The sequence below is a fragment of the Poeciliopsis prolifica genome, unplaced genomic scaffold, assembly GCF_027474105.1.
Source record: "Poeciliopsis prolifica strain line A6 unplaced genomic scaffold, Auburn_PproV2 SCAFFOLD046, whole genome shotgun sequence".
Classification (NCBI taxonomy): domain Eukaryota; kingdom Metazoa; phylum Chordata; class Actinopteri; order Cyprinodontiformes; family Poeciliidae; genus Poeciliopsis; species Poeciliopsis prolifica.
Window position 1 is genome coordinate 1,407,404 of NW_026562421.1, and position 12,563 is coordinate 1,419,966.

Here is a 12,563-nt window from a genome sequence, read left to right on the forward strand (position 1 = left end):
CCTAGTGAGAACATTGGTACTGAGTAGATTTATCAGCAACACTCCAGCCAACACCACCGCTGTTATTTGGGAATTTTGCAATCTCCAGCAAAAAGCTGAAACAGTCCTAGACCCCAATTTGACCTTGACTGGCTTGAAAACCACAATTTATACCTCACAGGAAGTGTCAGAATTGTTGATGTTTTGCAATATTCCTCTGGATGACTTTTCTAATGTCAAGTAGCAATAGCTGCATTTCTATTAACTATAAAAATTTGCAAATTGTATTTATAACATATTTGCTTAATGAAACATGCTAAAAAACAAATTTTTAAATAGTTTTTGCTCAAGAATTTATTTAGGCCTTCATTTTATTTTATCACAAAACTGCAAAAAAACACTTTTTTTGCATTACACAATCACGTAATCAAAAGTTGGATCTTACTATTGGTACAAGCAAAGTAGAAGATGACTAAGTTTCTGTTTTCTTTCGGGCAATGTGCAGCTTTCTCCATCAAAGCTCTCACAGGATCGCATAGTGCCTAAAAAGTTGTGTGTCATTCGAACGTGTTGAATCCACAGCTGTGCTGTAAACTCGCCGACTACAATTTTCCCAAAACACTGCATACGTAGCCGCTCCCAACTATCAGGCTTATCGCTCCAATGCCTGAATAAAATACAGATATCTCCGCTAATTACTGATAGATGATGAGCACTAGCAACGAAGTCTGATTACTTCTGTTACTGTGTTTTTAACAACTATCAATAAATCAAATTTTATTTGTATAGCACATTTCAGCAGCAAGGCATTTCAAAGTGCTTTACATCATAACAAACACAAAAACACAAAGTCATCAAGTGGGGGCTTCTTGCCTTTGCATCCACAAAAGGTTTACTGGTTACACTCCTACTGTGTTATATGGAACAAAATACTTATTGTTTTTTTTTTCCACTCACGCTCACAATCACGCAGTTTACAACAGTATTAACAGGCTTTCCACAGGCTTATCATGTGAGCAAGCTTATACATGTGTGATTTTAACTTCATTTAGCAAAAACTAAATAGTGTTGTTTCAACATTGAGGATGTTTTGTGCACATTTGTAGAGGAAACGCAGCCAGTGATGGAAATACTTTTACCACCATGTTGCTCTTCCTGCAGAGCTTCACCCTGTTCTCTAAACTGGGCAGCACTTTGGTTCCTGGAAGATTCACTCAGGCTTCAGAATCCGGGTGTAAACTGAATGTCTTCAGGAAGAAGATTTTCCTCAGCATGCTTCCTATCACCAGGTTTGGATTCAGTTTCAATTAAATTCTGCTTATTTAGATAACACCAATTTACAGCACGTCATCTCAAGGCACTTTACAAAAAATTTAATTTCAATCCAATCAACTTTGTGGTTGACGTTAATTATCCACTTCTTTTGGACAATGCTAATTGCATTTCCGGAAAGCTCAATAAATAAGTCCCACACTGAGAGTGTTTTCACCAAGATTTCCACTCACCTGTAATATTTCTATAATGTAAAATTGAAGTTTTAATTTTACCACAGAGGAGTTTTTGATTATGAAAGGTCTGTTAAAGGTCATGTCACAGCATTTCAATCAGATTCGAGTCCACATTATGTCATGTCAAAAAATCACTGATAGTGCAACATTAAGGTTTCTAAACCCTGCCTGAACCAAGCAAAAGAAGAGTGCGATAGAAAATATGACCTCGGGCAGAGTCAGGACAAGCATGTCTAAAATACTGATCTTTCCAACACTTTCATTATTAATAACACTGAAATATTTTGCAGGAGACAACCCCAGAAGAGCACTGAATAGTAAAACACAGAATGCTATTCCCTGAGCTTTCTGGAACTATTTTTATCATTCTGATCATGGACGGGATTTCAATGCACTTCCACATATGTTCAACCAGGGAGCAGCTGACATTACATCAAATTATCACCTTCAGGGATGTCCTTATTGCCTTCAAGTCTTCAGAATTAAAATGAGGAAGAAGCACAAGAAGACTCTCTGAAAAAAAAAAGAGAGATAAATGTGTTTCCGTCTATAATGCTGTTCACAGATGTTCTTATAGAGATGGTGATTTGTATTCGAGCTACTGCTGAAGTTTTGTCTTTGGATCATTTGTTTCAATGAAAAATTACTCTGACATGGAACATCTTTATTTCCTCCTCTTGAAGTGCTTCTCCGAAGTTGGTGCCGTGCTTTTGAACCCAGATCTTGTTATCAATCCTAACTTTAAGGCACACTGTCATTGCTAAGTATTTGCCCTCTTACAAATGTCTTATGCTTTTGTCGCACTTCATTTTTTACAATAGTTTGAAAAAAATTTAAGAATCAGATGAATATTTGACTAAATGACGTAGACTAAAAGCTCTTAGAAAGCATTCCAACATGTCCCAATCAAAAGACATTCCAAAACAAAAGCTATTTCTAAGGAGTGATCTTCCGATTAAAAGACAATAAGAGCCATTTTCTGCAAATAAAAGAAACATGGAACCTTGCTGAACCATCCCAGCACTGGTGAACCAACCAAAATTACTCCAAGAGTGCATCTCCAATTCATGCGGGAGATCACATAAGAATCAGAACACCTTTGCCATTAAATAACGATCACATTATAAGGTTTTCACATCTGAATGTCTCAAAAAACACAAACAGATCTGAAGTAGGTTCATCTTGCTTCCAAACCATCCATTCTGTATGAACTCAAACAATTCTGAAAAGAAGAGTACACTGAAATAGTGCTGCAAGAAACACATCGCCACTTACTGAAAATGCTTGATTGCAGTAGCAAAAGTAGCAACAATTGAGTTTAGGGACAACTATTTGACTATTTCTCAAGTTGGTTTGAGAAGTTTATTTTTTCTTTAATAATTAAAACCCTGAAATGAAGTGAAACATTTCAGCTAACAAAACAAGCAAAAACAGAAGAATCTGTTAAGGTAACCCTGCTAGGGTTAGCTTATGTTTTTTGAAGCTCTGTTTACAGAGGTAATTAAATTCTGTGTGAAAATAAAACCGAATGTACTAACAAAAAAGTGCTGGAATGTGATTTTATATTCTAATGGTGGCAGCAATAATAGCACAAGCCTTTGAGGACTGGCGTTTGGTCTTTTCATGGCAGCTGAGACGGACATTTTTCCATGTGTTATCTCTCACAACAGGAACGGGCTGTCTGCTGCGTTCCTTTGTGGTCTACAGTGAAATGTTGTATCAATAAAATGCCAAGACAGTAGAAAATGGGTATGAATTATTGAAAGCCACCATGGTTCAGGCTAATCTCTACAGCGCAGTTAATTTGATGTTCTTGTTTTTTCTGTTTTGGATTCAACCTGCAATGCACCATCTATCCCTGCAAATATCACAAACAGAGAGGAGCAGATCAGTGGGAAGCAAATGAATGATTTGCCAATGCTAATGTCCTCCGCCGGCCGAGGTCTTGCTCAATAAACCTGGAAATGAGACAAGCTTGAGAGAAATGCCATGATCAAATATGAGCCTCGTCATTTCAAGCCCACACACCTGAAGCAGCGGTTGATAATGAGAGAGGAATCTGCAATGAGGTGGAGAAGCTGGAGGAGGAGGGGAAGAAACGTGTACTCAGCCATTTAGAAGCTATGCAGGGCTTAAGGAATATGCTTTGTAACCTTCTTTGGAGCTACGGAGTGGATATCAAGAAGTGAGACAAGCGCCTGATCTGTGGGAGATGTTTTCTCAGCAGAGTGTGAGACACTGATTCAAGCTTTTATCTCCTTAAAACATCAAGTTTTGCCTTTAACAGCAGGTGGGTCCAGCATTGTGCCTTGATTAGGATACAATCAATTAGGTCTGGATGCAACACATTGGTCATTGAAGTCAGGGACTTGTTATCTCTTTGCCACATCAACATGGGGAAATTGAAGTCCCAAGGCTTTCTAATTATTTGTTTTCATTTGATTGTAATTGGTTTAAAACTACTGAGTGGATTACTCATCCAACACCAGGGAAAATATGGCAAGGTGAAATGACTCTACTGTGCTGCCGGGAACAACTTAGCCACGGATTAATACAATCATCTCCGTTGTCCTAATTTGTTTTTCTTTCACAAGGTCATAAGGCAAATAGAAAGAAATTAAAAAGATTTTTGTTGCTGAGATTTTCTGCAAGTGGAAAGAAAAACCAGCATGTGAAATAAAACTGTTCTTATAGAGTTCAACCAAATCTGCCCTGAGGTGATTTACCAAGTTATACTTTTGATCATTTGAAAAGAAATGGCATGGAATAAAAATATATGCACATACAATGCATCAAGTTCAGTTCATTGTTGAAATTAGTTTAAGAAATTTTCTAAGAAAACCCAGTAGATTGTATTAAGTCACTTGTAGACTTCATTCCTCATAGACAATCATTTTCTATTATGTTGTTGATTTTGGAGCAATCCCCCATACTGAGCATGCATCTGGTGACAGTGGAGAAGAAAACCCCACATTAAGCTCTATATCTGATATTGCCTCTTGGAAGCTGGACGTAATATTGAACACTTTTATCTGAAAAACTGTATTAGACGAGTACTGAAAGGTTTGAATGCTTCACCATTTTTTTAAATTAGGTTATGTAGCAAGATTAATAAATCTAAAATAGATCTTGCCAAAATGGAAAAGAATAATGGTGTTGCAAAGGCCCAAAGTCCTGACTTCAACATTATTAAAATGTTGTGGTGAAGCTTTGACAGAGTTGTGCATAAACAAATGATTAAACTGTGGGAGTGGAGTGGGCCAAAATGACTGAAACAATTTGTAGGAGTGACAAGGTCATTACTTCGAGTTAATGCGGCTAAAAAGGGTTCACTTATCATCAGGAGTTATTTGCTTCTGCACATTGTTTTACACACTGATCTGCACTTTGGTTTAGTTTTACTCTCGCGTTTTTTTATCTTTATTTTAATACTCAAATAATATCCTACAAGATGACTAGAACATTTCTGTTATATCTTGTGTGAAATGTTGAGTCAAAGAAGCTGCCATTTAATTTTCTACTAAGTATCTTAACATATTAATGCATTGATTCTGATGTATTGATTAAAAACCAAGATGTTAAGCTTGACTGATTTTGTGAGTAGAAAAGCACATTTCAAAGATATGTGTCTATTTAAAAACATTGCAATATTTACCATAAAAGTTTCATCTAAAATATTTTTACAATCTTTGGTGTCTGAATTAGGTAACCTTTTTGATGTTGTAACATGAAACCAACAGGCTGATGCAAACAAAGACAAAAGTGTGTTCTCAACAGACTGTAGGGAGCTATGAAGGCTTTGATGCATGAAATATAACTGAAGTACGTTTGTGCTTCAACTTGCTTAAATTATACATTAGTTTCTTCCTTGGAAATATAAATAGGTTTTTTTTTCTTACAAAGCTTGGCAAAAATAGACCAGGGTGCTTATTTTTGACATTTTATTATATATATAGTCATCAGCATCTGAACATGGTAAAGATGACTTGCTGAAGCTCAAACTGAGCATCAAAATTAGAAAGAATGGGGATTTAAGTAACTTTTAACTTGGCATGGTTCTTGGTGAGTGCATTATAAAGTGCTGATATTTGGGATGCATATTAAAAACTATCAGAGAATGTGTCAAAAGGGGGAAAATATTCTGTGTGTGTTAGTTATAAGGACAAATGTATTGAGATCAGAGGAGGATGGTGACCACATCATGAGTTTCTCCCTTTTCATGCCCATAGCAGCCAATGACACAGTGGTATTCCTACAGCATGAGCTGGTGCATTGTCATGCATGAAGATTATTTTGCTATGGAAGGTATGGCTCTTCTTTTTGAACCATGAAAGTGACCAGTCAGAAAGTCCATATACTTTGCTGAGGTCATTTTCACACCTTCACGGACTCTGAAGGGGCCGACCAGTTCTCTCCCCATGATTTTGGCCCAAAGATGACTCTACCACCTCCTTGCTGACATCACAGCCGTGTTGGGATCCACCACCAATCCACTACTGCTTCCATCTGCTCCATCCAGGGTTGCACAGCAATCATCAGTGAACAAGTCTGTTTGAAAATTAATCTTCATGTAAGGCTGGGCCCACTGCGACCATTTCTGCTTGTTAGCTGGTTAGGGGTGACCCAAAAGTAGGTTCCTGCACCGCAAGCCTCTGGAGGATCCTCCACCTTGAGGCTCCAGAGGCACCAGCAGCTTCACATAACTGTTTGCTGCTTTGTAAGGGCATTTTAGCAACTGCTCTCTAAATCTGATGAATTTGTCTAACAGAAAACTTCCTCATTATGCCTTCATCTGTACAAACTCATCTTTTTTCTGAATCAGCCACAAATCTCTTCTCAGTATGATGGTAACGCTTCAGTTTTTGTTAAATATCTAATGTTTTCATACCTTGTCATACGGCACTACACTATCTGATGATTTTCGTCAGCAGAGAGATTCTTTCTCTTTACCATATTGCTTGAAACCTGTGGCCTGCTTAATATTTAAGTGGATTTTCTTTAATTGAGCTCACCAGACAAACTAATCAACCCAGTTCTCTGAAATTAATTATAGTCATTCAAAGAGCACTGACACACAACTATAAATTTAATAGCACAAAAAAATGTGATCCTTATGAAACTTAAATCCAATTTGCATAATAATTTGAAACGGTGTAAATCTGTACATTCTGTTAAAGCAGAATATTTATGAATTAAACCATCTTCAACAATGGTTCTCGCCTATCATGCTCTATTAGTGTTTTTGTTTTTCTTTCTCTTATGTCACAAGTTCCACAACCTTTCAGAAGACAATAGATATGAAATGCTAACTAGATGCCGTAATTAGTTATGTTTAGGAATCTGATGTTTTTCTTTTCTACTCTTGGTTACAAGCATATCAACAGTTATGAATGCATTTCTTAGAAATTAATGTGTGAAGCCTTTATTGGCCACACAGTTTAGATACAACTTTCAGCTTGCCATGGCTTAAATAGATGCATAAATCTTGTAGGCTATTGCAAATGTTTTGCAAGTGACCAGGGAGTCCTACAGTGGATGTGCTTGAGGGTCTGTCTGTGACTAATGTGTTAAGTTTTTAATTACAATAAAGCTTTAGACTTCACAGCTGGAGGTCACAATCTCTTTAATCTTCAATTAAATAATTCATTTCAGTAGTGGTTTCTCCATACTATCGCCTGCGTCCTCACTGCAGGATTCCTGTGTTGTTGCACAGAAAATACATGCAAGACGACATCTTCTACAACCCCCAGCCTAGACATCCTCCAACATTATGAGAAGCAGCTTGTCTTTAGCTTCCATGTGGCAAAAAGAATTTACATCAGTGACCACATAACATGCAATGGCATTTAGTGTCCCCACAGCTCAGTGGTGGACGCCACTGGCTCTGTGATGTACGTTCAATGCTTCTGCTGAGGATGATTTGAGGTGACAGTGTATTTGGTCAGGATTGGTGTGACATGCACTCTGTGAGCAGGAAATCATTCTTGAAGAAGCAGCCAGAAATAATATTTCCACTGCGCCATGCACCTGAGGATAAGGCTGAAAACTTTTCTTTTAGATAAACACGGCGCATCAAATCAGCACTATGGGGGACAATACGTTTTGGTTTGAGAAGAAATGTAAAAAGGGAAAGATTAGCAAACCATTACAGATTAGATGTATGAAAACAATCACAGACTGGGGCATACTTGTAGTCTCTGACAGGCTACTAAAACAGCTGTTCTGCAGTAGTTATTTTCATGAGATCAAATGGAAATGAATCACTTTTCACGCTGCAAGGAAGTGTTTAACATCTAACTCATGCAATCTCCAAATCTCGACCTGATAAAAGCTCATGGAGGTATGCGTCTTCTAAGTCGAAAATACAATAATACTTTCAACATCTTTTGATAATATCTTATTGTATTTTATCTGCATGTGAGAAGAAAATTAAATTAAGTGTTTCTGCTTGAAGAAAACTCAGCCTGGTAAAATCAATCTTGTCTGGATTAGACAGGGAGTCAGATCTTAACAGTGAAGAAGTTGATTTATAATTTATCTTAAGTGTTCAAAACATGTGCTCACACGCCTTAAATACATGTGTACATCAACTCATGAATAAGTTAGACAACCCATTCAGGATGCTGAGATTTAGACACAGAAGTCTTTTGTGTTGCACTAACTGCTACACTTGTGTCCATTTGTTATCTCCTGAGGCACAAAACAGGAATTCATTTATCTCTTTTTTTTGTTTAGTGGTCTGGAGAACATCAGCTGGAATCGACTAGGCTCAAGATGATCTATTAATCATACACATGCTTTCTCTCTGGAGTAAATTGAAGAGTCAATATGAATGTTTTTGCGTGCACCTATATTCCCTTCTGTTCCAATAGGAGGGTCACAAAACTTATTAAGGGTGTAGTTATTGCTTTGAGCATTCAGCTGAAACTGACCGAACAACCATCTGTGACCCTACAAGGAAAAGAACAGCCAAACTAGAAATCCTTTGCAGTTAGTTTTAGAAAGCACACAAGGAAGGCTGCTGCCTCTCACACAATATACAGTACATAAGGGTAGTTACTTACCTGCGTCTTTGTGATCAAAGCCCTGGCTGGTCAAGACGAAGAGGAAATCCTGACAGGTCTCCTGATCCAACAGGGTGCTGTTGTGCAGGCAGAGGTCAACAATTAGGGTCACAGCTTTCTGACAGACCATGTCATACTCCTCCTGGTCAGAACTCATGCTCCCAGCTGCATCCTCAGACGCGTGTGCTCATCCAAGGGGACTAGCGCACACACCCCCACACAGACATCCAAACACAAAAGCACACACGCTGCAGCCCTGCATCAAGATAAATGCAACTTGTCTCCATCCACGGCTGATTCTTCTCCTTCATCTATGCTCTCTCTCATCAGCGTTTACACACAGATACACTCAAGTGTGCTTGTGCATGAGTGGGTTGTTTGTGCTATTCACCAGCAGTGCTTACACTGTTTGCAGACATGAATCACATTTGTCCCCAGGTGATGTAAGGATAGAATTATTGCATCACATCTTAATGAAGCAACTCACTTGAACCATAAAAATCACCGACAAGACTTGATACATTTGCAAATGTCAATCCTTCCACCCTTACCAGCCTGTGCAAAAAATAAAAAATAAAAAAATAAAAAATAAAAAACACCCACCATAATGTCCACTTGTTTTTCACGGGTCGCCTGACATGACGGGTCTCTGGAGTTCCGAGCGTCTCATGTGATAAATTTCCCCAGAGATGAACCACCTGTGACGGCTGGGTCTCCCAGTCCCCACTGACAGAGCTTCAGATGTGATCTCTGTTTACAGCATGTGTTGAATTGGTTGTGTGACAAAGATGATGGCAACAGAAGAAGGTATAATAGAAAGCTGTGTGTTCCTTAGCAGCGTTTATGTGAACATTTGCTGCTGATATAAAAAAGGTACAATAAAAAAAGAGAGGAAAATGAATGTGCATTCATAAATCCCAATGATTAATGGGTGCTAGTGATGCACACTGAAACAATAACGGCATTCATCGTGATAGACAAGTGATCAAAATCAATAGAAAATATCTCTGTTACAATGTTAATCATTCCACTGAACTCCAATCCAGAACCACACAGCCTTCTGGGAAATGTAGGCAGACTAAACCTTTTAGCGGCTCAACCTCACAGCCCATCAACCAAGGCTGGTGGCATCAACAAATTCACTTGATAATACAGAACTACAGTACTTTATACTATACAGAACCCAATAATCAAACTAAATACATATTATTCACATTATCGGCTTACCTGAAACAAACAAAAAAAAAACATCTCAGTTTAGTGATACAGTTTCTACATAATGCTCATACACGTCCAGCTTAGAAACGATTATCTCTCTCTGTCTGATAGCGCGAGAATTTCCGAAGAACTCCTTTTCTACCTCGATGTCTCTGTTATTGGTGGAGCGATGCTCACCCCTACTGGTGAATTACTCACATAATTGCCAAACAAAACCTAGCTAGTAAAGAACACACACAAAACAATATACATTTTCATAAACTATTATGTTAACATGACCTATGTGCCACATATACCTGGCAACAAGAAGGTGTACACTTCAGGAGAGTTTAATCTAAATCAGTCAAAAATCTGGCATGTGTTTGCTTATTTAATGTAATGTATGTCTATAGTTTTAATTTATCACATGTATAAATATTTTTTATACATCTGCTTATTGCAAAAGCGAGCCATCACAGTGACAGTTTCTTCCCCCAGGGTGTCTCTTTGATGAACACAATGAACACTTTTCAGTCTAAGCAGACAGCTACTCTGCCTATGGCACAAAATAAGCACATTGCACTGTCACAGCAATTCTTCCTTTTTCTCACCTATAATACAATATTAAAAAATGGCTGCAAATATATGTACAGATTGTCCCTTTATTTTTGTTTCATTTACTCTAAATCAAAATGAAAATATACTGCATTGATCCCCAAAGAAAAATTGCTTATTTGTTTACAAGCTGCTCAATTCAAATTGTTAAATCCAAATAAAACTAAAAATTACTAAAAAGCGTTAAATCATAAGTAATTTAAAATTGACCGACTATAAAATAAATACTATAATAAGTGCATACAAATGTTCAGAGTTGGGCCCTGTATAGTTTGATTGCGACAGGTAAAAAATATGTATTTCTAATATATGTCGGTTCGTTGTGGCTCCTTGCAACCAAAATCAAATTCCTTATTTGTGCACACATGACTGGCCAACAAATTTTATTCTGATTCTAACTTAGTGACTTATTTATGTTTTAAATTGTGACTCTTTTGGACTTCAATGCAAAACTCTTAGGTTATGTCACCTTTTTCAATAAAACTGGACATACTGTTTTCTTTATTGAATATCTCAAAGTGAAGATTTGTCAGACTCAGCTTCTTACTCATTGGATGAGAACTCTTCAAAACTACTAGCTATCAAAATAAGAGGGCAGAGTTATGTCACCAGACATTTTATTGTCAGCAGGTGTTTAATTAATGCCAGTTGTCACTTATTGAACACCGGCTGGTTCTGGTGCTAAATAAATACCAGTTGGTGGTGCTTTTAATGACTACTAGGTGTCAGGTGGCACTGGAAATCGCCCCGTTATTATTGGAAACAGCTGTCCATATGCTTGCTGCAATAACATGAAAGGTGGGTGGGGAACATAGTGCTACATTTAAAGAATGTGAAGCTCATAAAAGAGCAGAGCAGATAAAAAATATATGTGTAAAGGAAATTGTTACCTATGTAAGTAATTTAAATGTTAATGCTAAGAGCATTTCTGTGCACCAAACTCCATCTCAAACAACAGAGCAAATGCAGAGCTAAAGAACCTTAGGAAGTACAATCATTGTGGAGAAAAAGAAATGTGTTGCATTTATTGTGGAAGTAATAAATTGTTTAGCACAGACAAATAGTAGAAAGCACAGAGCAAATTAAAACAATAATTAAAGCAGCATAAAAATACCTTGAGATGGAAAACCTGTCTTTTGAGTCAATTAGTGCAGATTTAACAACTGGGATAAATGAAAGTCAACAGTCCAGTAATGGTGGAATTTGGTGGTTTTATCCATATATCAGTGGAATGCAAGAAGCTTAATTGCTAATGGCCAAGAGTTATTTTTTTTTTTTACTGAAAGACAGAATGTTAAACCAAATACAGTCTGAATTCAAGAAACCTGGTTAAGACCATCACTGGATTTTATTCTTAATGGATGTATAGCACAGTGTAAAGATAGAAATCCAAATGTAGGAGGAGGATCTTTCTATTTCCCGCAAATTAGGATTTATAAAGGAAAGATGCTCAGCCTCGTGCGTGCACACGGCTTTATGCATCCGATTTTTTTTGTGTGTGTGTGTAGCACTTTTCTAAATTTGTTTGTACGCAAAGTTTTAGTCTGAAAACTGCATGCTCTTTTATGCATGAGGCCCCTGGTGTGTAAAAGAATACTTTGAAGTTGCTGATACGTCAGCAACAATGTTGCAGGGAACAATATTATTTTCATATGTGGACGCTACCTCTTCCTGGTGTTTTTCATTTAGTTTGTTTTTCAGTGGATTCTGTTGCAACATCAATGTTTGATTTTTCAGTCAGTTTTTTTCAGCTTCAAGTTAATTCACTGACCATTGTTGGTTTGTCGTTCGTTAACACAGGAGTACCAACAAATTTGGTATCACGTCTATGTAATTACAAGAACTATACTGAGCTTAGCCAGCTGCAGTTTGACTACATCCATAATTTGATTAACTGGGATGTAAATACTTTGATGTCCATGTGAGTGGGCTACTCCTGATAAATCGCTTAGATAATGGAGAGCTTATTAGAGTCCCCTTCCTGTCTTCCAAGAGGTTGAATGTGGGGTCTGCTGTGCTTCCTGTCACTGTTAGATTGGATCTACTCTTCTTGGCGTATCCGAACAAGCGGCTAATGGATTGTTTCTGACTGTGGCTTTTCAAAAGAGTCATTTGCAGAACATTTTTTGATGCCACAAATACAAATTTCAATCATCAGTACCGCTTTGCTGTCTGGTCGATACACAAGGGTTCTTAAAGC

The 12,563-nt window shown here is 37.5% G+C and overlaps 1 protein-coding gene across 1 annotated transcript in view; it reads right to left on the bottom strand.

Annotated features, from left to right (window-relative positions):
- The window catches only part of syt6a (synaptotagmin VIa), a 77,007-nt gene extending 67,902 nt beyond the window's left edge, over positions 1–9,105 (bottom strand). The window contains exon 1 of the mRNA XM_055056898.1: positions 8,552–9,105. Within this exon, the coding sequence (XP_054912873.1) occupies positions 8,552–8,708 (157 nt within the window). The 5' untranslated portion in view covers positions 8,709–9,105. The remainder of the gene's footprint in view (positions 1–8,551) is intronic.
- Positions 9,106–12,563: the final 3,458 nt, after the last annotated feature.